General features: G+C 54.1%; 1 protein-coding gene across 1 annotated transcript; it reads left to right on the forward strand.

Moving 5' to 3' along the window:
• The first annotated feature begins 2,428 nt into the window (after window positions 1-2,428).
• On the forward strand, window positions 2,429-23,069 carry LOC119974557 (fructose-bisphosphate aldolase B-like). The gene is made up of 9 exons (XM_038813547.1): window positions 2,429-2,626; window positions 11,829-11,948; window positions 14,675-14,886; window positions 15,516-15,570; window positions 16,037-16,197; window positions 17,983-18,066; window positions 20,649-20,823; window positions 21,276-21,475; window positions 22,613-23,069. Exons 2-9 carry the CDS (start codon window positions 11,837-11,839, stop codon window positions 22,706-22,708), a joined length of 1,095 nt encoding a protein of 364 aa, XP_038669475.1. The 5' UTR covers window positions 2,429-2,626; window positions 11,829-11,836; the 3' UTR covers window positions 22,709-23,069.
• The last annotated feature ends 3,425 nt before the right edge of the window (window positions 23,070-26,494 follow it).

The following is a 26,494-nucleotide window of genomic DNA, read 5'->3' on the forward strand; positions in this document are numbered from 1 at the left end:
TTCATCCAATCTAATTTTAGGTCTTTCAGTCAGTTCCGTCCAATTAAGCTCGGTCCGGAGCCCTCTACTATCGTCAACGGTAATCTGAGCAATTGTTTCTCATATTCCACGGGTACATGAGTCGTGCCTAGAACTTCCAGGGGTTCCCCTGTTTATGTTTTAAGTTTCGTCAATGTTTTTGTTAGGGTTAGTGGCTGGAGTCCATCTTTGATTTTTCTAAATGCTGCCATTCCCATTACTGATACGGCCACACCCGTGTCTATTTCCATTATTGTCGGCCGCCCGTTCACCCGTGGGGTAATCCTAATGGGTTCTGCTTTCTTCATTGCAATATTATATAATTGTTCCCCTTCGGAGGAGGATGGGGCGTCTAGGTGCTATTCCTAGGCCCCACCTGCTATTCCTCTTTTGCCACCTCCTTCTAGGGTTTCTGTCGTTGTTACCCCACTCTGTCTGGTGCCAGAAACGGTCCTTCTCTGTTGGGTGAGCCTCAGCCGGTACGTCCCTCTGTCTCCAGTTAGTCCTGGCAGGCTTGGGGGCAGTTCTGGGGTTTTCCTTTTTCCCTCTATTCCTCAGGCTTTTCCTGAGGGCGGCTATCTGGTAGCAGGACCCATTGTGGTAGTCCCTCTCACAGGTATCTACCTCCATTGGCGTGCCCTGTAGTTCCTGCGTCCCACTTGCTGCCTTTTCTAGGGACAGTGCGAGCTGTAACGCCTGCCTGCAGTCTAGCTCCGTTTCCACCAACAGGCGTTTCTGTATTGTGAGGTAGTTTATACCACACACTAACCGGTCCCGAAGCATTTCATTTAGCATTGGGCCGAATTCGCATTTTTCCGCCAGCCTTCTCAGGCGGGTCAAGAAATTCGTGACTGACTCCCTGTCTTCCCGCTTCGCTGTGTAGAATCTGTACCTACGCAAAATGAGGGGTGGTTTTGGGTCGTAGTGCTCTTTCACCAATTCCGTTACTTCTTGGAAAGTTTTCGTGTCCGGCGCATCGGGATAAGTCAGACTACGTATAATGGCGAAAGCTGAGGGTCCGCATGCCGACCGCAGGATAAGCCGTCTCCTTTCGTCCGTCAGTATATCATTTGCCCGGAAGAAATAACACATTCCCTCCACACACAGGGACCAGTCCTCAATAGCCGGGTCGAATGCCTCTCACCTTCCAAAAAACGGCATTTTTAAAATGGCAAGGCTTACCCTCCGAATGCGGCAGCTGGTCTCCGCAAAATTCTTATTTACCTCGTCGCCACTGTAGGCAGGAGTTCCGTCACCATACCAATATTTATTTACAATAACGATATTACAGGAGCAGCTACAAACAGTGCTGCTAGCAGTCCAGTCAACTTAAGACTGGCTCACAAAGCCTACACAGGTGATTATATGGGTCCATTGAGGGAGCTCATACTCCAATTGGCCAACCAATAAAGCCAATTGGAGTTCATTACAGTAGTGATCATGGGTTTGCAAGGTGCTTTCGAAAGGGGTGAGTTCCTGCAGTGCATCTTGCACACGGTTGCCACTGTGCATCAATGGTGGAGGGAGTGAATGTTTTTGGAAAGGGTGCCAATCAACTGCTTTGTCCTGAGTTTTCCTGGAGCTGCAGTCATCCAGGCAAGTGGGGAGTCTTGGCTTGTGCCTTGTAAAGTAAGTAAAGTCACCGTAGTCCCAGATCACCATAGGTTGCTTTCCCTTTGACTGAGGAAAGCTGATTGGTGCTGCTTTAACTTGAGGATCCCCATAACTCAGACGACCAGCATAGTTGAGAACGTCGGGCCTTCATGGATAACCTCAGCCAGGACGGGAATTGAACCCGAGTTTTTGGCCTCGCTCGGCATCACAAACCAGCTGACAAGTCAACTGAGCCAAACTGACCCCTTGTACATGGACCCAGGGTTTGGGAAGTCATGGGTGGAAGTTACTCGCCTGCAAGACTCCCAGTCTGTGACCTTCTCTCTGAATCTGCTCCAATGATGCCCATTAATGGCTGCCACCATTATTGCTATTGAATGCTATTGTTTGGAGCGAGGAAGTTTGGAGATGGTTCCAAAGTGCAGCAGCTACCCGTGTTTGCACATGATAAAATGAGGAGGGGGAGGGGGGAGCGGGGGGGAGATGGGAGTACTGAAGAGCCGTCCAGTTAAACATTAACAATCTCCCATCCAGTTACGTGGCACTGGAACTTCGGGACAATTTTTAATCCAGAACAAAATATCTCAAGGGTAACATCTCAAGGATATTGCTTTAAAATTACAAATGTGAAATTGAAGCATATGTCTGCAACTGGCCTGATGAAATAAACTCGACTTCTGAAATAAACTGTGTTTGTGTCAAGAGTTTGCAACAAAGTTTACTGCAACTCTCATTCTTCACCCCGCCCCCTCCCTGTCTGAGCACTCCCATTGGTCCAAAGTTTGTTCCGCTCAGCCAATGGGGGATGACATCCGGCATCACCCCCTCCGCCTTTGTGCCGTGGATGAGACGTCGGTAAAAAGCCGCACCCACTAATGTGCAATAAAGTCTGAAGCACTCAAGTACCCCAGGGTCAGATCAGAAAGAGATAATTCCCTCTGCCAGTCAGTCAGGACAGCAAACAGCACCCAGGAAGAGAGATCAGCACCCAAAGGTGAGTCACAGCAACACTCATGGGGGATGCAATAGCCGAGGGTCAGAGGGAGTGCTGCACTGTCAGAGGGTCAGTACTGAGGGAGAGCTGCACTGAGGGTCAGTACTGAGGGAAACGCTGCACTGTCAGAGGGTCAGTACTGAGGGAGAGCTGCACTGTCAGAGGGTCAGTACTGAGGGAGCGCTGCACTGTCAGGGTCAGTATTGAGGGAGTGCGGCACTGTCAGAGGGTCAGTACTGAGGGAGTGCCGCACTGCCCGAGGGTCAGCACTGAGGGAGCGCCGCACTGCCCGAGGGTCAGCACTGAGGGAGCGCCGCACTGCCCGAGGGTCAGCACTGAGGGAGCGCCGCACTGCCCGAGGGTCAGCACTGAGGGAGCGCCGCACTGCCCGAGGGTCAGCACTGAGGGAGCGCCGCACTGCCCGAGGGTCAGCACTGAGGGAGCGCCGCACTGCCCGAGGGTCAGTACTGAGGGAGTGTTGCACTGTCAGAGGGTCAGTACTGAGGGAGTGTTGCATTGTCAGAGGGTCAGTACTGAGGGAGCGCCGCACTGCCCGAGGGTCAGTACTGAGGGAGCGCCGCACTGCCCGAGGGTCAGTACTGAGGGAGTGCTGCACTGTCAGAGGGTCAGTACTGAGGGAGTGCTGCACTGTCAGAGGGTCAGTACTGAGGAAACGCTGCACTGTCAGAGGGTCAGTACTGAGGGAGTGCTGCACTGTCAGAGGGTCGGTACTGAGGGAGTGCTGCACTGTCAAAAGGTCAGTACTGAGGGAGTGCTGCACTGTCAGAGGGTCAGTACTGAGGGAGCACCGCACTGCCCGAGGGTCAGCACTGAGGGAGCGCTGCACTGCCCGAGGGTCAGCACTGAGGGAGCGCCGCACTGCCCGAGGGTCAGCACTGAGGGAACGCCGCACTGCCCGAGGGTCAGTACTGAGGGAGCGCCGCACTGCCCGAGGGTCAGTACTGAGGGAGCGCCGCACTGCCCGAGGGTCAGTACTGAGGGAGCGTCGCACTGCCCGAGGGTCAGTACTGAGGGAGCGCCGCACTGCCCGAGGGTCAGTACTGAGGGAGCGCCGCACTGCCCGAGGGTCAGTACTGAGGGAGCGCCGCACTGCCCGAGGGTCAGTACTGAGGGAGCGCCGCACTGCCCGAGGGTCAGTACTGAGGGAGTGTTGCACTGTCAGAGGGTCAGTACTGAGGGAGTGCTGCACTGTCAGAGGGTCAGTACTGAGGGAGTGTTGCACTGTCAGAGGGTCAGTACTGAGGGAGTGTTGCATTGTCAGAGGGTCAGTACTGAGGGAGTGTTGCACTGTCAGAGGGTCAGTACTGAGGGAGTGCTGCACTGTCAGAGGGTCAGTACTGAGGGAGTGTTGCACTGTCAGAGGGTCAGTACTGAGGGAGTGCTGCACTGTCAGAGGGTCAGTACTGAGGGAGTGTTGCATTGTCAGAGGGTCAGTACTGAGGGAGTGTTGCATTGTCAGAGAGTCAGTACTAAGGCAGAGCTTGGCCTGGGCCATATTTATCGCTCAACCGACATCCCTGGGAACAAGATAATTTGTCACGTTTTGTTTGTGAGAGGTTTTTGTACACTATTTCACTGCCGTGTGTTCTACATTCAAATAATAATTCATTTCATAAGTTCATCAGAGGCTGTGAAACATGTTGTAGCTGTGCTGTGAGTGAATTGGAGTTATAGTATCTTGTGTTGTGTGTGTTCTGATTGTCTCCAAGTGTAGACTGTATATTTAAATTTTACATCTTTTGAGTGGGTGTTTCATAGGTTGTGTAACCTGTGTCCACAGAATATTTGAATATTTCCCCATCTCTCTGCCAAGAGGAAAGTATTTTTATAAGTCTGTGCTGTGATAAAATCTTGAAAGCAGTGCTTTGTGTCCAGATCAGCCCAATGACGTGACCCACCTGACTGCATTCTTGACTTAAATGGGGCATGCCTCTGGCAACAGGAGGAGGCCATTCATCCCCTTGAGCCTGTTACACAGGGAGAGGAGGAGGTGATTCAGCACCTTGGGCCTGTGGGCCCCACCCATCTGCATGCCTGTCTTAAATTGGGCAGTGTCTCAGGCAACAGGAGGAGGCTATTGAGTCCCTCGGGCCTGTTGCACTGAAGCAGAAGTTCAATCAGCCCATCGGGCCTGTCACACAGAATAAGGAGGAGGGTATTCAGCCCTTTGGTTCTGCTGTATGTTGGCAGGAGGTGGCCCTTCGGCCCCTCACACAGGAGGAGGCCTTTCAGTGCCCACAAGCTAGTTACAAAGGAATAGGAAGAAGTCATTCAGCCCCTCACCCGTGACTGTTGTGTCAGGGTAGGATGAGACCGTTCAGTGCTTGGACCTGTTGCTCAGGAACAGGTTGCCAGTCATTTGCTCGAGTCAGTTCAACACACTCCAGTAGAACACTGACCCTCAGTTTTACGTTTGGCCCCGGTTGTGATTATTGTGTTTGTTTAAGGGGGCCTGCCAGTACAATCGGATCTCCCTCCAGCGCACGTTTAGGGGGCATGTGTGAAGGCCATCCTTGCATGGGGTGGGAGGGGAGGGTAGGAGAGAGGCTGCATTTTCATTTCCTGGTTGCGTTCAGAGTACAAGGGAGAGATAAAGAACCTAGTGGTGTAACAACAACAATCTCTTCCTCAACGTTAGCAAAACTAAGGAGCTGGTCATTGACTTCAGGAAGTGAAGTATCGTACAGACCCATGTCTGCATCAATGGTGCCAAGGTGGTGATGGTTGACAGCTTCAAATTCCTAGGTGTGCACATCACCAACAATCTGTCCTGGTCCACCCACATCGACACTACGACCAAGAAAGCACAACAGCGCCTGTACTTCCTCAGGAAATTTAAGGAAATTCGGCATGTCCACACTGACTCAATTTTTACAGGTGCTCCTGGCTGCATCACATTCTGATATGGCAACTGCTCGGCCCAAGACCATGAGAAACTGCAGAGAATCATGAACACAAACCAGCCCATCACGTGAAACCGCCTCCCATACACTGACTCTGTCTACACCTCCCGCTGCCTTGGGAAAGCAGGCAGCATAACCAAAGACCCCTCCCATTCGGGTTATTATCTCTTCCACCGGGCAGGAGGTGCAAAAGTCTGAGAACACGGACTACCTGGTTCCAAAACAGCTTCGTCCCTGCCGTTACCAGACTTCTGAATGACCCTCTTATGGACTGAGCTGCTCTCCCCGCATATCTTTTCTACTGAGTAGTACTACCCTCTGTATGCTTCACCCGTATGTGTCTATGTATATATGTTGTGTATTTATCGTACGTCCTATATGGAACGATCTATCTGGATTTACATAGAACAATACTTTTCACTATACGTCAGTACACGTGACAAATCAAATCAAAGGTAAATTGTTTCTGACTGTTCCGTAGGGATCAGTGCTGTGACCACTGTTGTTTGAAATGAACCACCAAATGATCTGGAAGAAATGTAGATGGTCTGATTAGCAAATTTGCAGATGACACTAATATGGGTGAAGTTGCAGATAGTAAAGGAGACTGTCAGAGAATACAGCTGAACATAGAGTGGAGAGTTGGGCAGACCATAAAAGGTTAGAATTTACAGTGCAGAAGGAAGCCATTTGGCCCATCGAGTCTGCACTGGCTCTTTGAAAGTGCACCCTACCCAAGCCCACACCCCCACCCTATCCCATAACCCAGTAACCCCACCCAACACTAAGTGCAATTTAGCATGGCCAATCCACCTAACCTGCACATCTTTGGACTGTGGGAGGAAACCGGAGCACCCGGAGGAAATCCACGCACACACAGGGAGAACGTGCATACTCCTCACAGACAGTGACCCAAGCTGGGACCCTGGAGCTGTGAAGCAATTGTGCTAACCACTATGCTACCGTGCTGGGTTATTGGATTACGGGGATAGGGTGGAAATTATGGCTTAAGTGGGTCGGTGCAGACTCGATGGGCCGAATGGCCTCCTTCTGCACCTGTGTTCAGGTTTACTAGGATGTTTCCTGGTCTGGAGTGCTACAGTACCAGAAAGATGTGGATGTTTTAAGGGATGCTGATTGTTTGAGTAATAAGTTGTAGGAATATGAATCAGTGCAGGTTTGGTGGGCTGAAGGGCCTGTTCCTGTGCTGTAATGGTCTTTGTCTCACTGCTAACCTCCTGTAAATCAAGGCATTATGCGAGGGGTGGCAGCCAATCGGTGTTTCTGTTTCGGCTGTGTCAGTATCTTTCCCCCCCCATTTATGGGATATGGGTATCGCTGGCCAGGCCCAGCATTTATTTCCCATCCCGACCTGCCCTTGAGAAGCTGGTGAGTTGCCTTCTTGATCCACTACAGTCCCTGAGGTGTAGGTACACCCGCTGTGCTACTAGGGAGGGAGTTCAAGGATTTTGATCCAGCGACAGTGAAGGAATGGCCAGTATATTTCCAAATCAAATGGTGAGTGACTTGGAAGGGAACCTCCAGGTGGTGGGGTTCCCAGGTATCTGCTGCCCTTGTCCTTCTGGATGGCAGTGGTTGTGAGTTTGGAAGGTGCTGTCGAAGGAACCTTGGTGAGTTACTGCAGTGCATCTTGTAGATGGTACACACGGCTGCCACTGCTTGTCAGTGGTGGGGGGACTGAATGTTTGTGGAAGGGGGAGGAATCAAGCGGGGCTGCTTTGTCCTGGATGGTGTTGAGCTTCTTGCGTGATGCTGGAGCTGCACTCACGCACGAAAATGGAGAATATCACATCACACTCCTGACTTGTACCTTTTAGGTGGTGGACAGGCTTTGGGGAATCAGGAGGCGAGTTACTTACCACAAGATTCCAAGAGTCTGAGCTGTTCCGTTGGCCACAGTATTTATATGGCTGAGTCCAGTTCAGTTTCTGGTCAATGGTAACCCCCAGAATGTTTATTGTGGGGGATTCAGCGATGGCAATGCCATTGAACAACATGGGGCGATGGTTACAGAGTAACATCAGTGTTCCACCAAGTCGTTCTTGTGAATCTGGTTGGCAATAACGACCAGGTCATTTTGTTTTTATTTTATCATGTCGATTTGAGGGCTAGATCTTGGCTGGGACACTGTCCGCTTCTCTTCAAAATTCTTCCACCGCAACAGGCAGCTCGCTTTAATGTCCCACCCGAAAGACAGCATGTCTGACCGTGCGGCACTTCCCTGAGCTCAAGAAGGAGGCCGAGAGTGCCCACTCGGACACTCGCAACTGGCAACCGCGTGAGGCGCAGCATGAGGACAGGGTGGGGGGGGGGGGGGGATCAGGCCTGGGTCCAGGCTGCAACGTTGAAGGGCGGATGGTAGCTGTGAAAGGGATCGCCGTCCTCGGACCAGTGGAGGTCGCCAAGCAACGGGGAGGGCTGTGAGACAGATAGGCTGGTCCAACGGTCAACCGGGGGGGTAGGTAAAGTTGTCTAACCCATGGTCAGCCTTTGAATGTGTTCAAGACTGAGATTGAGGCAGGAAAGACATCAAAGGATGTGAGGAAAGTACAGGAAACTGAGGTGAAAGATCACCCATCATCTGATTGAATGGAGAAGCATGTCCGAGTGGCCTACCCCGCTCCCATTTGCAATGTTCCTACACATTCACCCTATTTTGTTTCAACATTCCTTTTAAATTTAGACACCGTGAATGATATCCCGACCACTCAAACCCTGCTTCATCACCTCCCACTGGGACAATTCTTTTTCAGAGCTCTCAAACCTGTTGTTGAGCTCCCCACAGAGATTAACAGGCCTTTTGTTGGAGGGGACCTGGTTACCAGTGATCACCTATTTCACTCCCCGCAACCCTGCAAGTTAGAAGCTTCTTATGGAGGCATCGGACACCATGATGCGGAGAAAATGTTCAGGATGGCAGTCTTCATTCTCTTTTACGTCACATTCCTGTTTCCGACTGCACCCCTCTGCCCCAAAACTTGGTTATGTTCCAGCCCCGGTTTCCTCCCAATTTCTGCCTCAATGCAACAGCTTGTGCAACAGCTCAAAGTCCTTAGTCACTGTGAGATCAGCAACACGTCGCTGGTGAAAAGCCAAGGATTTATTAACAATAAGGGCGAGGGTTTCAATTAAAGTGGGACACTGCAAACCACAGTGCATCACTCCCTCAATACAGACCCTCGCTCGGACAGTGCAGCGCTCCCTCAGTACAGACCCTCGCTCGGACAGTGCATCACTCCCTCAGTACAGACCCTTGCTCGGACAGTGCATCACTCCCTCAGTACAGACCCTCGCTCGGAAGAGCTCCCTCAGTACAGACCCTTGCTCGGACAGTGCATCACTCCACTCCCTCAATACGGACCCTAGCTCGGACAGTGCAGAGCTCCCTCAGTACAGACACTCACTCGGACAGTGCAGCGATCCCTCAGTACAGACCCTCGCTCGGACAGCGCAGAGCTCCCTCAGTACTGACCCTCACTCGGACAGTGCAGAGCTCCCTCAATACAGACCCTCGCTCAGACAGTGCAGCGATCCCTCAGTACAGACCCTCGCTCGGACAGCGCAGAGCTCCCTCAGTACTGACCCTCGCTCGGGCAGTGCAGAGCTCCCTCGGTACCGGCCCTCGCTCGGACAATGCAGCGCTCCCTCGGTACCGGCCCTCGCTCGGACAGTGCAGCATTCCCTCGCTCGGACAGTGCAGAGCTCCCTCAGTACAGACCCTCGCTCGGACAGTGCAGAGCTCCCTCAGTACAGATCCTCGCTCGGACAGTGCAGAGCTCCCTCAGTACAGACCCTCGCTCGGACAGTGCAGAGCTCCCTCAATACAGACCCTCGCTCGGACAGTGCAGAGCTCCCTCAGTACAGACCCTCGCTCGGACAGTGCAACGCTCCCTGAGTACTGACCCTCGCTCGGGCAGTGCAGAGCTCCCTCGGTACCGGCCCTCGCTTGGGCAGTGCAGAGCTCCCTCGGTACCGGCCCTCGCTCGGACAGTGCAGCACTCCTTGCTCGGCATTGCAGCGCTCCCTCGCTCGGACAGCGCAGCGCTCCCTCAGTACTGACCCTCGCTCGGACAGTGCAGCGCTCCCTCAGTACCGGTGTCGCTCGGACAGTGCAGCGCTCCCTCGCTCGGACAGTGCAGCACTCCCTCAGTACCAGCCCTCGCTCGGACAGTGCAGAGCTCCCTCAGTACCAGCCCTCGCTCGGACAGTGCAGCACTCCCTCAGTACCAACCCTCGCTGGGACAGTGCAGCGCTCCCTCAGTACAGACCCTCGCTGGGACAGTGCAGCGCTCCCTCAGTACAGACCCTCGCTGGGACAGTGCAGCGCTCCCTCAGTATCGGCCGTCGCTCGGACAGTGCAGAGCTCCCTCGGTACCGGCCCTCGCTCGAACAGTACAGACCCTCGCTCGGACAGTGCAGAGCTCCCTCAGTACAGACCCTCGCTCGGACAGTGCAGAGCTCCCTCAGTACAGATCGTCTCTCTGACAGTGCAGAGCTCCCTCAGTACAGACCCTCGCTCGGACAGTGCAGAGCTCCCTCAGTACAGACCCTCGCTCGGACAGTGCAGAGCTCCCTCAGTACAGATCCTCGCTCGGACAGTGCAGAGCTCCCTCAGGACAGACCCTCGCTCGGACAGTGCAGAGCTCCCTCAGTACAGACCCTCGCTCGGACAGTGCAGAGCTCCCTCAGTACTGAACTTCGCTCGGACAGCGCAGAGCCCCCTCAGTACAGACCCTCGCTCGTAAAGTGCAGAGCTCCCTCAGTACTGACCCTCGCTCGGACAGTGCAGAGCTCCCTCGGTACCGGCCCTCGCTTGGGCAGTGCAGAGCTCCCTCGGTACCGGCCCTCGCTCGGACAGTGCAGCACTCCTTGCTCGGCATTGCAGCGCTCCCTCGCTCGGACAGCGCAGCGCTCCCTCAGTACTGACCCTCGCTCGGACAGTGCAGCGCTCCCTCAGTACCGGTGTCGCTCGGACAGTGCAGCGCTCCCTCGCTCGGACAGTGCAGCACTCCCTCAGTACCAGCCCTCGCTCGGACAGTGCAGCACTCCCTCAGTACCAGCCCTCGCTCGGACAGTGCAGCGCTCCCTCAGTACCAGCCCTCGCTCGGACAGTGCAGCGCTCCCTCAGTACCAACCCTCGCTTGGACAATGCAGCGCTCCCTCAGTACAGACCCTCGCTGGGACAGTGCAGCGCTCCCTCAGTACAGACCCTCGCTGGGACAGTGCAGCGCTCCCTCAGTACAGACCCTCGCTGGGGCAGTGCAGAGCTCCCTCGGTACCGGCCCTCGCTTGGGCAGTGCAGAGCTCCCTCGGTACCGGCCCTCGCTCGGACAGTGCAGCACTCCTTGCTCGGCATTGCAGCGCTCCCTCGCTCGGACAGCGCAGCGCTCCCTCAGTACTGACCCTCGCTCGGACAGTGCAGCGCTCCCTCAGTACCGGTGTCGCTTGGACAGTGCAGCGCTCCCTCGCTCGGACAGTGCAGCACTCCCTCAGTACCAGCCCTCGCTCGGACAGTGCAGCACTCCCTCAGTACCAACCCTCGCTTGGACAGTGCAGCACTCCCTCAGTACCAGCCCTCGCTGGGACAGTGCAGCGCTCCCTCAGTACAGACCCTCGCTGGGACAGTGCAGCGCTCCCTCAGTACAGACCCTCGCTGGGACAGTGCAGTGCTCCCTCAGTACAGACCCTCGCTGGGACAGTGCAGCGCTCCCTCAGTATCGGCCGTCGCTCGGACAGTGCAGAGCTCCCTCGGTACCGGCCCTCGCTCGAACAGTGCAGCGCTCCCTCAGTACTGACCCTCGCTCGGGCAGTGCAGAGCTCCCTCAGTACCGAACCTCGCTCGGACAGTGCAGCGCTCCCTCAGTACCAACCCTCGCTCGGACATTGCAGCGCTCCCTCGCTCGGACAGTGCAGCTCTCCCTCAGTACCGGCCCTCGCTCGGACAGTGCAGCTCTCCCTCAGTACCGGCCCTCGCTCGGACTGTGCAGTGCTTCCTCAGTACCCACCCCTAGACAGTGCAACTCCCCCTCAGTCCTGACCCCATGACAGTGCAGCAGTCCCTCAGTGTTGGGTCCAATGGAATGTTGAGCTGGATTGTGGGTCGGGTCTTTGGGATGTGTATTTGAACTCGATGACTAACTGTCTCAGAGCAATTGTGGACGATTGGGTGCTGTGCAGTGCATGGGACAACTGAATCAACACTTGTTTCTCTTCACTCACCCTCTCCCTGTCTCTTTCCCACTCTCCCTCCATCCCAGCCATCACGATGACACATCAGTTCGTAACACTCACTCCGGAACAGAAGGCGGAACTCTCCAGTATTGCCCAGAGGATCGTCGCTCCGGGAAAGGGCATCCTCGCAGCCGATGAGTCTGTCGGTGAGTTGGGGGCATGATAAAGGGATGTGGCTAGTGTCAGTGAGGCATTCTGTGGTTGATCAGCTCGACGTGTTACTTTTTTAAAAAAATGTAGAGTAGCCAATTATTTTATTCATTTTTATTTTTTGTCAAGTTTAGGAGCAATTTAGTGTGGCCAATCCACCTATCCTGCGTATCTTTTGGGTTTTGGGGACGAAACCCACGCAGACACAGGGAGAATGTGCAAACTCCACACGGACAGTGACCCAGGGCCGGGATTCAAACCAGGGTCCTCAGCACCGTAGGCAGCAATGCTAACCACTGTGCTACTGTGCTGCCATCTCGATGTGTAACTTAAGGACTTGGAGACACTTGATGTTGATGTTTGAATGTGAGCTCCAATTTGAGGGAACACTCCTTCAATCGTGATTTTAATCCACGCAAGAGAACCTGGGCAGCACTCCTTTCACAGTGATTCCAGTGTGAGTCTGGGTGTCAAGGAGGTTAAAGAGATAGGGAGGGTTATAGGAGCTGGAGGAGGTTACAGAGATGGAAGGTTACAGAGATAGGGAGGGTTGTAGGAGCTGGCAAAAGTTACAGAGATAGGGAGGAATATCGGGGCTGGAGGAGGTTAGAGATAGGGAGGGGGTGCAGGGGCTGAAGAAGGTTACTGAGATAGGGAGGATTGTCAGGCTGGAGGAGCTTACAGAGATGAGATGTAGGACCTGGAAAAGGTTGCAAGCATAGGGAGGATTAACGAGGCTGGAGGAGGTTCGAGATGGGGAGGGGTTTAGGGACTGTGGGAGGTAGGGAGGGTGTAGCAGTTGGAGTAAGTTACAGAGATGATAATCTTCATTATTGTCACAAGTAGGCTGGCATTAACACTGCAATGAAGTTACTGTGAAAAGCCCCTAGTCGCCACACTCCGGCACCTGCTCTGGTACACAGAGGGAGAATTCAGAATGTCCAATTCACCGAACAAGCACGTCTTTCCGGACTTGTGGGAGGAAACCGGAGTACCCAGAGGAAACCCACGCAGAACCTGGGTCCCTGGTGCTGTGAAGCAACAGTGCTAACCATTGTGCTTACATGCTGCAATGGGGAGGGGGTTGTAGGGGTTGAAGGAGGCTCCAGAGATAGGGAGGGATTGGAGGAGGTTACAGAGATCGGATGGGTTTTAGAGGCTGGAGGAGGTTACAGAGATAGGGAGGGGGTTGGAGGGGCTGAAGGAGGTTACAGCGATAGGGAGGGGGTTGTCGGGGCTGGAGGGGGTTACAGAGATAGGGAGGGTTGTCGGGGCTGGAGGAGGTTACAGCGATTGGGAGGGGGTTGTAGAGGCTGGAGGAGGTTGCAGTGATAGGGAGGGGGTTGTCGGGGCTGGAGGAGGTTACAGAGATAGGGAGGGGGTTGTGGGGGCTGGAGGAGGTCACAGCGATTGGGAGGGGGTTGTAGAGGCTGGAGGAGGTTGCAGCGATAGGGAGGGCGTTGTCGGGGCTGGAGGAGGTTACAGCGATAGGGAGGGGGTTGTCATGGCTGGAGGAGGTTACAGCGATAGGGAGGGGGTTGTTGAGGCTGGAGGAGGTTACAGCAATTGGGAGGGGGTTGTAGAGGCTGGAGGAGGTTGCAGCGATAGGGAGGGGGTTGGAGGGGCTGGAGGAGGTTACAGCGATAGGGAGGGGGTTGAAGGGGCTGGAGGAGGTTACAGCGATAGGGAGGGGGTTGTCGGGGCTGTAGGAGGTTACAGCGATAGGGAGGGGGTTGAAGGGGCTGGAGGAGGTTACAGCGATAGGGAGGGGGTTGTCGGGGCTGGAGGAGGTTCCAGAGATAGGGAGGGATTGGAGGAAGTTACAGAGATCGGATGGGTTTTATAGGCTGGAGGAGGTTACAGAGATAGGGAGGGGGTTGTGGAGGCTGGAGGAGGTTGGTTGTAGATGCTGGAGGAGGTTACAGAGATAGGGAGGGGGTTGTCGGGGCTGGAGGAGGTTACAGCGATAGGGAGGGGGTTGAAGGGGCTGGAGGGGGTTGTCGGGCTGTAGGAGGTTACAGCGATAGGGAGGGGGTTGAAGGGGCTGGAGGAGGTTACAGCGATAGGGAGGGGGTTGTCGGGGCTGGAGGAGGTTACAGAGATAGGGAGCTGGTTGTGGAGGCTGGAGGAGGTTACAGAGATAGGGAGGGGGTTGCCGGGGCTGGAGGAGGTTACAGAGATAGGGAGGGGGTTGTAGAGGCTGGAGGAGGTTACAGCGATAGGGAGGGGGTTGTCGTGGCTGGAGGAGGTTCCAGAGATAGGGAGGGATTGGAGGAGGTTACAGAGATCGGATGGGTTTTAGAGGCTGAATGAGGTTACAGAGATTGGGAGGGGGTTGTGGAGGCTGAAGGAGGTTGGCTGTAGATGCTGGAGGAGGTTACAGCGATAGGGAGTGGGTTGTGGAGGCTGGAGGAGTTGCAGAGATTGGGATGGGCTTGTAGAGGCTGGAGTAGGTTCCTCACATCGGGAGAGTTGTAGGGACTGGTTGAATATATAGGAGACCAGCTAGGAATGAGCCTGAATCGTCGAGTCTGGAGGGAAGGATGAGCGATGGTTTGAATTGAAGATGACCTGAAGTCAACAGGAATTAAATGTAATGCCATGGTTTTCAGCAGTCTGGTTTAGCCAGGAGAGGAATATAGTCTGAAATGGAGATGAGGCTTTCTGCCTATCTCATCCTGCCGCAGGTTCCGTGACCCCCATTGTTCCGATCTTTCCCCAGGCACAATGGGCAAACGCCTGAAAAACATCAACGTGGAAAACACTGATGAGAATCGGAGGTTTTTCCGGCAAGTTCTGTTCACCGTGGACAGTGAAGTTACCGATTGTATCGGAGGGATCATCTTCTTCCACGAGACACTGTACCAGAAAACGGATGATGGAGTCCTGTTTCCCCAACTAGTTAAAGACAAGGGTATTGTCGTCGGCATCAAGGTGAGGCGCCCTTCGCACTCTGACCTCCGGGTCAGACAGTCATGGCAATGCTTTTGGAGGGTCAGTACTGAGGGAGCGGTGCACTGTCAGAGGGTCAGTACTGAGGGAGTGCTGCACTGTCAGACGGTCAGTACTGAGGGAGTGCTGCACTGTCTGCTTTCTCCTCCATCACTCTTCCTCCATTTATCCTCTCTCTCTGGGATATTGCGTGTTTGAGGTTTGGCAGATTCCTCAGTGACCTGGTCCAGCTGGTTGGATGAATTCTCCCAGCCCCACCTCCTGGATGCGTGTCTCCAGCTGTGCTGTATTCTGGGACGGGTGGGGTTTGTGGCAGTTTGCTGGAGAGATGGAGGGGTGGTGTCTAGAAGGTCTAGAAGACCAGGGTGTGTGTGGGGGAGGGAGGGCGTGCGCGAGAATGAACGTAGTATGGTGAGTGTGTGCAGTGGGTGAGAGAGTGTGTGGTTTTCATAGTCAGTGGAGAGAGATACGGGATTGACCCTGTGATGCACCCTCTGGTTGAATATCTCTAGTAGGCTGCATGCTGAGACCTACTGAATAGAACCCACGGCGGGAGCCGTTGGTCACTTGTGATGGGCGGACTGGCTGATCTCTCTCTCTGCTGCTTACAGGTGGATAAGGGAGTGGTTTCATTGGCTGGGACTGATGGAGAGACAGTGACACAAGGTGAGTGTGGAGGTGGGAGGATTTATTCACACTCAAACCCTCCCCCAAATCTTAACCAAACCCAGGGTTGTTACCCTTACGCACTCTCTGAAACCCTCCGCCTCAAGCCACTATACACCTTGTGACCCCCTACACACCTTCTGACGTATCCCTCTGACCCCTAAACACACTGTGACTCCCTCTCACTGACACCTACACACCCTCTGACCCTCATCATTGATCCCTACTCGCCGTCTGACTGATCACTGATTCCTACACACCTTCTGATTGATCACTGATTCCGACACGCCCACTGATCCTTGTCACTGATTCCTACGACCCCTCTGTCCTGTCCTCCCGAGCGGTCCAACCACCCCCACTCCCCAGGGACCACCTCACTGATGGACCCTGTGCCACAGACCTGCTGCTGCCTCTGGAATGGGCAACTCCTGGTGCATAACGATTATGCTCTGTGCTCCTCTGGCAGGACTGGATGGCCTGGCTGAGCGCTGCGCCCAGTACAAGAAGGATGGTGCCGAGTTTGCCAAGTGGCGGAGCGTGCTGCGGATCACCGAGAAGGCACCCTCGACGCTGGCCATCGAGGAGAACGCCTGGGTGTTGGCCCGTTATGCCAGCATCTGCCAGCAGGTATGAGAGAGCTGGCAAAGCCACGTTGCAATGGAGTCCGGAGTACCCCTCGCCCTTTCCGGTCTCCTCCCTCTCTTTCCCCCTCACCCCGTCTCCTTCCTCTCTTTTCTCCCCGTCCTCCCTCTATCTCCTCTCTTGACCCCCTCTATCTCCTCCCTTGACCCCTTTCTTGGTCTCCTCTCTCCCCCGCCTCTCTTGGTCTCCTGCTTCTCCTCCCCCCCCCACCCTCTGCCGGTCTTCTCGGTCTCCTTTCTCACCCTCACTCCCATGGCAGATACTCGGCCAACCTGGACATCCTGCAGCTCCTCTGCTCTGGATGGATTGAGGCCGGGGCGTCTGCCCGCTATTTCTGATCCAACCCTCACCTTCTGAGATGGAAACAGAAATTGCTGCACCATCTCAGCAGGTCTGACAGCTCCTGTGGAGATGGAACGGAGTTAACATTTCGAGTCTGAAAAGGGGCATGCAGACGTGAAACGTTAACTCCCTTTTCTCTCGCCACAGATGCTGTCCGACCTGTCGAGATTGTCCAGTATTTTCTGTTCATGTTTCAGATTCCAGCATCCGCAGTAGTTTGCTTTTATCTCCACCTTTTGAGGTTGTTGCCTCCAGAATGCCTTTATCAAGTGGCACTGTCACCCGCACAGTGGCGGTCTCCTCCCCGAAGGTCATGGCTCCAGTGCTGATTGAAGAACCGATCCGTGGAAGGGTCTGGGGGGCAGGGTTATGGCGATGACCCCCACGTGCTGGATACCCCTCTCCAAGCTGAAAGAGGCAGACTGACCCTCGGCTGCTCCGTCACAACCTGTCTCTATTCCAGAGGCTTCATCTCCCTGTCCACACAAAGCCCTTTTTCAAACCACCATGTGGAGATGCCGGCATTGTACTGGGGTGAGCATAGTAAGAAGTCTTACAACACCAGGTTAAAGTCCAACAGGTTTGTTTCAAACACAAGCTTTCCAGAGGAAGGAGCAGTGCTCCGAAAGCTCGTGTTTGAAACAAACCTGTTGGACTTTAACCTGGTGTTGTAAGACTTCTTACTGTTTCAAACCACCAGCATCTTTATTTAAAAAAAAAGACATTTACAAAGACAACAACTCGATCTTCCGCCAGCTGTTGAGCCAACAGCCTTGAGTCTGACACGGAGGACCAAAGAGCGGTTACAGAAACTCATCACCCTGCTCCCCACTCCGGAAAGCAACTGGAGAGGGTGGAGATGAGATTTATTTATTACACAGCGAGTTGTGATCTGGAAGGTGCTGCCTGAACGGCAGTGAAAACAGATTCAATAGGAACTTTCAGAAGGGGAGAATTTGATAAATATCCGGAGCATGAAGCTACCAGATTGTTGTCAAAAACGCATCTGGTTCACTAATGCCCCCTTTTAGGGCAGGAAATCTGCTGTCTTTAGTCGGTGTGGCCTCCATCTGAGTCCTGATCCACAGCCCCAGAGTTGGCTGCCCCTCAGTCGTACCAAGCTGTTGTGGAAATCCCTGTGTGGCTACGGGCACCACATGGAGAGCAGCGGCTCACCACCACCTCCTGAAGGGGCTGGGGGTTCACGGAGACGCCCACATCCAACAAACTAAGAAGCAAAAAGTAAATAATTAACCTTTTCTGTGGCTGAAGCTGCTTTGGGTGGGTTTACTAGGTTTAAAGGTGCTCTCTAAATGCAGGTGGTTGTTGTTGTTGTTGCTGGTCTAGTCTCTCGTGGAAAGTGTCTGTGCCCCCCCCCCCCCCCCCCCCCCCCACAACTGCACTCACCCACTTTCTCCTTCCCTGCAGCAAGGTCTGGTGCCCATCGTGGAGCCGGAAATCTTGACCGACGGCAGTCACGACCTCCAGCGCTGTCAGCATGTGACCGAGAAGGTGAGGATCCCACCGATTGGACACCGGGGTGGCGGCACCGCCGCGCAGCCCTCTGGGTAGATGCTGAAAGTGGGAGGGGTGAGGGAGCAAGGAAGGGTGCTGGGAGTGGGGGGGGGGGGGGGGGAGCGTGCTGGGGGACGCAAGGGGTGGGAGCGAGGAAGGGGGGGCAAGGGAAGGTGCTGGGTGGGGGAGAGGAAGGGGGTTGAGGGAGGGTGCTGGGGGAGTGGGGACGAGGAAGGGTGTTGGATGAGGGGGGTGAGGATGGGTGCTGGGAGAATGCGGGGAGGGGGCAGGCAAAGGAGGATGCTGGGGCAGGGGGCGAGGGAGGATTCTGGAAGAGGGGCTGAGGGAGAGTGCGAGGAGGGAGGGGGAGGCGAGGGAAGATGCTGGGGGACGTGGAGGCGAGGGAAGATGCTGGAGGAGAAGGGTGAGGTCAGAGGGGGTAGGAGAGAGAGTACTGGGGATAGGGGTGAGGGAGGGTACTGGGGATAGGGGGTGAGGGAGGGTACTGGGGATAGGGGGTGAGGGAGGGTACTGGGGATAGGGGGTGAGGGAGGGTACTGGGGATAGGGGGTGAGGGAGGGTACTGGGGATAGGGGGTGAGGGAGGGTACTGGGGATAGGGGGTGAGGGAGGGTACTGGGGAGGGTGCTGGGGAGGAGGGCTGAGGATGTGATTGGGAGGGGGGCTGAAGGAGGGGGCAACGGACTGCGGTGAGGAAGGATGCAGGGAGGGGGTAGGGGTGAAGGAGGATGCTGGGGGAGGGGCGAGGGAAGGTGCTGGGAGGTTGGAGGTGCATTGGTGAGGGAGGATGTTGGGAGGTGGAGGGAGTGTCTGGTGGTGGAGGGAGGATGCTTGGGGGTGTGGGAGGAGGCTGGGGGTGGGAGGGTAGATGCTGGGAGGGGAGGGGGGAGGGCTGGGAGCAGGAGGGAACGAGGGAGGATGGGAGGGATTAGGGGGTGAAGGAGGATGCTGGGGAGGGGCGAGGGAAGGCGCTGGGAGGATGGAGGAGCATTGGTGAGGGAGGATGTTGGGAGGTGGAGGGAGTATGCTGGAGGTGGAGGGAGTATGCTGGAGGTGGAGGGAGTATGCTGGAGGGAGAATGCTGGGAGGGAGGAGGTTGGGGGTGGGAGGGTAGATGCTGGGGGGGGGGGAAGGAGTGGGAGGGAACGAGGGAGGATGCGGGGAGGGGAGAACAAGGGAGGATGCGGGGAGGGGAGAACGAGGGAGGATGCGGGGAGGTCGAGGGAGGATGCTGTGAGAGGAAGGATGCTGTGAGGGGGAGGGGTGCAGGATGATGCTGGGAGAGGGAGGGAGGATGCTGTGAGGGGAAGGGGGTGAGGGAGAGGAAGGAAGTGTGGGAGGGGAGGATGTTGGGAGGGATGGGGAGGGGGCGTGGGAGTATTCTGGGAGGGGGCGCGGGAGTATTCTGGGAGGGGAAGGGGTGAGGGAGGATGGTGGGAGGGGGCTCGTGAGGATGCTGGAAGGGGATGGGGAGGTGAGGGGGATATCTCCGAAAAACACGTGTGTGTCTTTGTGTCAATCATCTGTGTCGCTTGCGCGCTGTCACTCTCTGCATATGTGTCCCTCTCTGTCTCTGTCTTTCTGTGTGTGTGTCTCTTTCTGCGTGTCTCCCTTTGTCTCTCTCTCTCTCTCTCTCTCTCTGTCTGTGTCTCTCTCTCTCTCCCTCTGCATGACTCTCACTGTGTGTGTGTTTGTGTCTGTCTCTTTCTGTGTGTGTGTCTCTGTATGTTTTGCTCTCTTTCTGCGTGCCTTTCTTGTGTATGTGTGTTTGTCTCTCTATTTCTGTGTGTCTCCCTTTCTCTCCCTCTGTGTCTCTCACTGTGTATGTATCTCTCCCTCCGTGTGTGTGTGTGTGTTCTCTCTATCCGTGTGTGTCTCGCTCACTGTGTGTGTGTTTGTGTCTTTCTCTTTCTGCGTGTGTGTCTCAATGTTTTGCTCTCTTTCTGCGTGCCTCTCTGTGTATGTGTTTGTCTCTCGCTTTCTGTATGTGTCTCTCTCTCTCTCTCTCTCTCTCTCTCTCTCTCTCTCTCTCTCCTCTCTCTCTCTCTCTCTCTCTCTCTCTCTCTCTCTCTCTCTCTACCTCCCTCTCTCTACCTCCCTCTCTCTACCTCCCTCTCTCTACCTCCCTCTCTCTACCTCCTCTCTCTACCTCCTCTCTCTCTACCTCTCTCTCACCTCTCTCTCTCTCTCTCTCACCTCTCTCTCTCTCTCTCTCTCTCTCCTCTCTCTCACCTCTCCCTATCTGTGTGTATGTCTCTCTCTCTCTCTCTCCCCGGATTAAACAGCCTGTGTTTTATCTCTCTCTCTTTGTCTGTTTGTGTCTCTCTTTCGCACCCTGGATTAACCAGCCTGTACTTTCTCTTTCTCTCACTCTGTCCCTCTCTCTGTCTGTGTGTGTCTTGTCTCTCTCTTGCCCCTGATTAACCAGCCTGTGCTCTGTCTCTTTTACACTGTGTGTGTGTCTCTCTCTCTCGGTCTGTGTGTCTGTCTCTCTCTCTCTCTCTCTCTCTCTCTCTCGCCCCGGATTAACCAACCTGTGCTCTCTCTCTCTCTGCCCAGGTTCTTGCTGCCTGTTATAAGGCTCTGAATGACCACCATGTGTATCTGGAGGGGACTCTGCTCAAACCCAACATGGTGACAGCCGGTCACTGCTGCACCAAGAAGTACAGCCCCGAGGAGGTTGGCATGGCAACTGTCACCGCATTGCGTCGCACCGTCCCCGTGGCAGTGCCTGGTGAGACACAACACAGTCTTCCTCTGTCTCCCCTCCTCTCTCCATTTTCCCCCAGCCCCCAACTCTCTCTGTTTCCTCTCCGTCCTCCGCCTCTCTCCCTCTGTCACTCCCCCACCCCTTCGCCTCTCTCCATCCCCCCTCCCTCTCTTCCCCACCCACTTCGCTCTCTCTCCATCCCCTCCCTCTCTTCCCCACCCCCTTCGCTCTCTCTCTTCCCCACCCCCTTCGCTCTCTCTCCATCCCCTCCCTCTCTTCCCCACCCCCTTCGCGCTCTCCCTTCCCCACCCCCTTCGCGCTCTCCCTTCCCCACCCCCTTCGCGCTCTCCCTTCCCCACCCCCTTCGTGCTCTCCCTTCCCCACCCCCTTCGCGTGCTCTCTCCATCTGCCTCAACCTCATCCATTTATGGTGTTCCAATTCAGTGAATATTCTCTTCTTTCTTTCTCCCTCTCAGGTATCTGCTTCCTGTCTGGGGGTCAGAGTGAGGAGGAGGCCTCTGTTAACCTCAATGCCATCAACCTCTGCCCCCTGCGCAAGCCCTGGAAGCTGAGCTTCTCTTTTGGCCGGGCCCTACAGGCCTCTGCCCTCTTGGCCTGGTCTGGGAAGGATGAGAACGCAGAGCTGGCACAAGAGGCCTATGGCAAGAGAGCAAAGGTGGGTGAGGAGGGACGGTGAGGTTGAGTGAGGGGGCAGGGGAGGGTGGGAGCAGTTAGGAGAAAAACGTCTGATTTTGAGCAGCGGCATTAGTGCTGCAGTCAACCTGTTGCAGCCAATTGTGTGCAAAGCAAGATGCCAAAACAAATCATTCTTGGAAAATGTTGCCTTTGAGATAGAGGCTGTGGGAATTGTTTCAAACTGCGCCACCCAGACCTGGGGCTAGCATTAATGTTTTGTTCTGATAAATGGTTCCCTCTGACAGAGCAGCGCTCCCTCAGGACTGACCCCCTGACAGTGCGGAACTCCCTCAGTCCTGATCCTCTGACAGTGCAGCACTCCCTCAGTACTGACCCTCTGACAGTGCAGCACTCCTTCAGTACTGACCCTCTGACAGTGCAGCACTCCCTCAGTACTGACCGTCTGACAGTGCAGCACTCCCTCAGTACTGACCGTCTGACAGTGCAGCACTCCCTCAGTACTGACCGTCTGACAGTGCAGCACTCCCTCAGTACTGACCGTCTGACAGTGCAGCACTCCCTCAGTACTGACCGTCTGACAGTGCAGCACTCCCCTCAGTACTGACCCTCTGACAGTGCAGCACTCCCTCAGTACTGACCGTCTGACAGTGCAGCACTCCCTCAGTACTGGCCATCTGACAGTGCAGCACTCCCTCAGTACCGACCCTCTGACAGTGCAGCACTCCCTCAGTACTGACCGTCTGACAGTGCAGCACTCCCTCAGTACTGACCCTCTGACAGTGCAGCACTCCCTCAGTACCGACCCTCTGACAGTGCAGCGCTCCCTCACGACTGATCCTCTGACAGCACAGTGCTCCCTCAGCGCCTGTCTTCCAGACAGCACAGTGCTCCCTCAGTACTGGACCTCTGACAGTGCGGCCCTCCCGACAGCGCTGCGCTCCCTCAATACATGATTGCACACAAAATACATGGCTGACAGTCTGAATCAGTTGTCTAATTCTACATTAGGGAGAGTGGCTAAAGGCTGCCTCTGCTATTTCTATTAAGTCTCCCCAGCCACTGCAGATGGTATAAAAGTTAGGGACTGTGTGTCAGATGGTATAAAAGTTTGGGAGTGTGTGTAAATGGCGATTTGTATTTGTTTTTATTAACGCAGATTAACAGCTTGGCTTCCAAGGGAGAATATTCCCCATCTGGAGACACAAACACTGCTGCCAACTACTCGCTGTACGCTGAGAACTACACGTACTGATGGATGAGTGGGAAACTCAGGCTGAATCCCAACATTCGTCCCTTAGCCCACAAGTGATTATTGCCCCCTCCATCCTCTATTTGTAATGTGATAACCCTCCATTCCTGTTTTTATCTTCCTCACCCTTGCATGGGGAGTAATGTTTGATTCTCCTCCAGTCTCCCACTACCTCACACATCTCCCGATCAGAAGGAACATGGAGCATGTAGGACGAGGGAGGGTGCCCGCACCCCACTCCCGTTTAAAGCTATGAATGAAGTTTCACCCCACCCTTTGCTAACCTCTCTCTTCTTATCCCGACGGAAATCGGATAATTTCTGGAGATCTAAATGAAAAAAACAAGAAGTTGTAAAACTGCTCACTTCCGTGTCTGTGTTTTTAATTTGTACCTTTTGCCCTTGAATATTGCTAAAATAGACCTGTCACCAAAGCTTTTCACCATGCACTCAACAGAACAAATGTAAGAGAGCCAAATTTCACACATGCTCTGCAATTGTTACCACAGGAGAGATTGGTTGCCCGTTGGTTGTTAGGTGCATTCTGATTGGTTGGGATGTTGTGGCGAAAGCAACAGGGAATTAATGACTGCCAGGTGATCCCAAAAAGACACAAGGCTTGAACAGATTCATTTTGTTTACTTAGAGTGGGTCCCTGTGTATGAACGCAGCATGTACGTTGCTTTGAGCAGGTAAGAACAAGCCACACTACGAGCTTGACTAACCAGTTTCAGTTGGTTGTTAACAAGCACAGGTTTGATGCATACACTTTGTCCTCTCTGGACAGTGCTCGCTCAGACTCTAGCGCCCCTTGCTGGACAGTGCTCATTCACCCCCATCGCTCCTCCTCCCCGGACAGTGTTCATTCACTCCCAACCTCATTCATTTCTTCCCTCAGTCTGGTATTGTCCATTCATAGATGAGTCATTTGAAATCTAAGTGCCAGCTATGCGATACTCAGCATAAATGTAGATTTGGAAAATCATATTTTCTGTTCTGGGAAAAACGAGCTCAAAATAACAAAATTAGCACAATCTTTGAGGCATTCAAACTCCTGCTTCCTGGAATATAGTAGCTCGCCTATTTAAAAAAATAAGACAGGCTTGGGTTCTCCCAGCTGCATGGTTTTCAATGACAGAGGCTTCAGAGAGCAGATTTTGGCCAGGGAAGTGTGTGCTTCCTGTGATTAGCATCAGTTGGAACTGCTCTGATGCTAATCACAGGATTTGGCCCTTGCAGTTAGATTTGATCAGTCAGTCACTGGTTCATATATATCAAGTCACATTGGCACATGTGTTATGATCCTGGGCCAGACCCCAGGATGTTTTTTTTGGGGGGGGAGGGGGGTGGGGTCGAGCTGGTGGGGAGATCTGATTTGGCACTGGGGGGTCCAATTAGGGACCAATAACAGTTTGCTCAATTTAGATAAAGGTTGAGATTGAAGACACCTACTTTTGGAAAAATACACGCAATTTCTTGGCTTTTGAATCAACAAAAACAAACTTTACAATGCCAGGAAGATAAAACCATTTACAATGTATATCTCAATATCTGACATTCACGAAAACCATGAGGTACATGTGAGATAACCGATGAACTGTGGTCAAAAACTCCACACTACAGGGGAAATGACAGAAATGACAAATGGAAGAGGTTAGAAGTTAGAAAGATATAGGGAGAGTTGTAGGGGTTGGTGGAGGTTACAGACATAGGGAGGGTTGTAGGGGCTGGTGGAGGTTACAGAGATAGGGAGGGCTATAGGGGCTGCAGTAGTTTACAGACACAGAGTTGTCAGGACTGGAGAGGTTTACAGAGATTGTAAGTGTTGTTGGGGCTCTAGGGGTTTGCTGAAAATGGGTGGGTTATATGGGCTGAATGAAGTTACAGAAATAGGAAGGTTCATAGCGGCTGGATGAGGCAACAGAGATAGGGGCTGAATGCACTTGCAGAGAGGGAGGGTTGAGGGGGCTGGAGAAGGTTAGAGATAAAGGAAGGGTTTAAGGTCTGAAAGATTTCATAGATAGGGAGGGTTTTAGGGTCTGCAGGAGGTTACAGAGATAGGGGGGGTTGTAGCTGAAGGAAGCTAGAGAGAGGGTTGTTGGGGCGCAAGGAGGTTAGAGAGTTCTGGCGAGTTGTAGAGGTGTGAGCAGGTTACATAAATAGATGGGTTGGAGGAGGGTACAGAGATAGGGAGGGCTGTACGGGTTGCTGAAGGAGGTTTCAGAGATTGACAGGATTGGGGTTGCTGGAGGAGGTTTCAGAAATAGGGAGGATTGTAGGGGTTGCTGGTGGAGGTTTCAGAGATAGGGGGGGATGTAGGGGTTGCTGATGGAGGTTTCAGAAATAGGGAGGGATGTAGGGGTTGCTGGAGGAGGTTTCAGAGATAGGGAGAGTTGTTGGGGTCTCTGGAGGAGGTTTCAGAGATACGGAGGGTTGAATATGTTGCTGGTGGAGGTTTCAGAGATAGGGAGGGTTGTAGATGTTGCTGGAGGAGGTTTCAGAGATAGGGAGGGTTGTAGATGTTGCTGGAGGAGGTTTCAGAGATAGGGAGGGTTGTAGATGTTGCTGGAGGAAGTTACAGAGATCAGGAAGAGTGCAGGATTTTGAAAACAAGGATTTGTTGAACCTGTGCAATGATGTTTTAACTAGACCATGGCCACTTTTCCAGTGAATTTGGATCCTTCCCTTTTCTGCGGGGGATCCATATATCTTGCTAGGCTTGAGCTTCTGGGAAATCCTGAGAGATCCCTCCCTGCCCCTTCCAGGCCACATTCCAGATAGAGGATCAAACTGCAGGATGACCCCGTAGAGCTGTCAGTCGGTCAATGGCATCTGCTTGCTCCTGGAATGCAGGGAAAAAACAATTTTCAGCTGGATCGCAGAATGAAAAGCAACGTAAGAAAACAGATTTTTTTTACACAGTGAGAAATTAGCTGAGGGTGGGTCTGTTTTTTTATTGGTGGGGAGAGATCGAGAGTGTATGTCTGTGATTTTGCCTTGTATGTGTATGTTTGTGTATGTGTGAGCGGGGAAGAGAGACAGAGGCCGGGATTCGCCATTTCAGAGACAAAGGTCGCAAATCTCTGGCCACGTTGTGCTCTAACTTGCGTAAATCGCGGCCGGTGAATTCTGGGAAAGGCCTCCAATGAGCCACCTGACAGGCTCCGCGCATCCCGGGATTCTCCGAAGCCCCACGAGACGTCGGAGTCAGAACCCAATCCCAAATGGGCGGGACTGAATGACTCCTGGAATAGGTCGGAAGCCTACATACAACCTACCTGCGTGGGATCCAGCGGCCTCCCTCGAATCTTTGGCTTCCCTAGGGAGGCTGCAGCCAGGTGCCAATCAGTGTTGGTCCACACAAATGTGGACAAGGCGGGATGGCATCCGAGGGGTCTCCTGGGCCACTGGAGTCACCGGGTGGTCAGGGTAAGTCCAGGGTGGTTCCCTGGCCCTCTTCCTGGAACGTGGGAACCTTGACACTGCCCAGCTGCCACCTTGGCACTGCCATCTTGGCACTGCCAAGGTATCCGGATGGCACTGCCAAGCCAGCGGGAGCATTGCCTGGGTGTCAGTGCAAGGGTGCCTGAGTACCAGGGTGGCACTGCTAAGGGCCGGGGGCTTGGGAGGCCATGGCCATAAATGAGGGTGGAGGAGGTGTTTGAAGTGTGGGGGAGTGCAGGGCAGGTGTTCTAGGAGGAAGAGGGTGCTGTAAGAGGGCATGGGTGGACTGAAGAGGGGGACCCACAGGGGTCCCATAGTGGGATGTCCTCACTTGGTGGGGTGTGGG

The sequence above is a fragment of the Scyliorhinus canicula genome, chromosome 12 (genome assembly GCF_902713615.1).
Source record: "Scyliorhinus canicula chromosome 12, sScyCan1.1, whole genome shotgun sequence".
In the NCBI taxonomy this organism is placed as follows: Eukaryota; Metazoa; Chordata; class Chondrichthyes; order Carcharhiniformes; family Scyliorhinidae; genus Scyliorhinus; species Scyliorhinus canicula.

Bases quoted from the DNA above. Each gene is read 5' to 3' on its own strand.
- LOC119974557 (XM_038813547.1), top strand. From the start codon at position 11,837: ATGACACATCAGTTCGTAACACTCACTCCGGAACAGAAGGCGGAACTC. The intron at 11,949-14,674 runs GTGAGTTGGGGG...ATCTTTCCCCAG, and splicing joins CGCAGCCGATGAGTCTGTCG to GCACAATGGGCAAACGCCTG. The intron at 20,824-21,275 runs GTGAGACACAAC...TCTCCCTCTCAG, and splicing joins CGTCCCCGTGGCAGTGCCTG to GTATCTGCTTCCTGTCTGGG.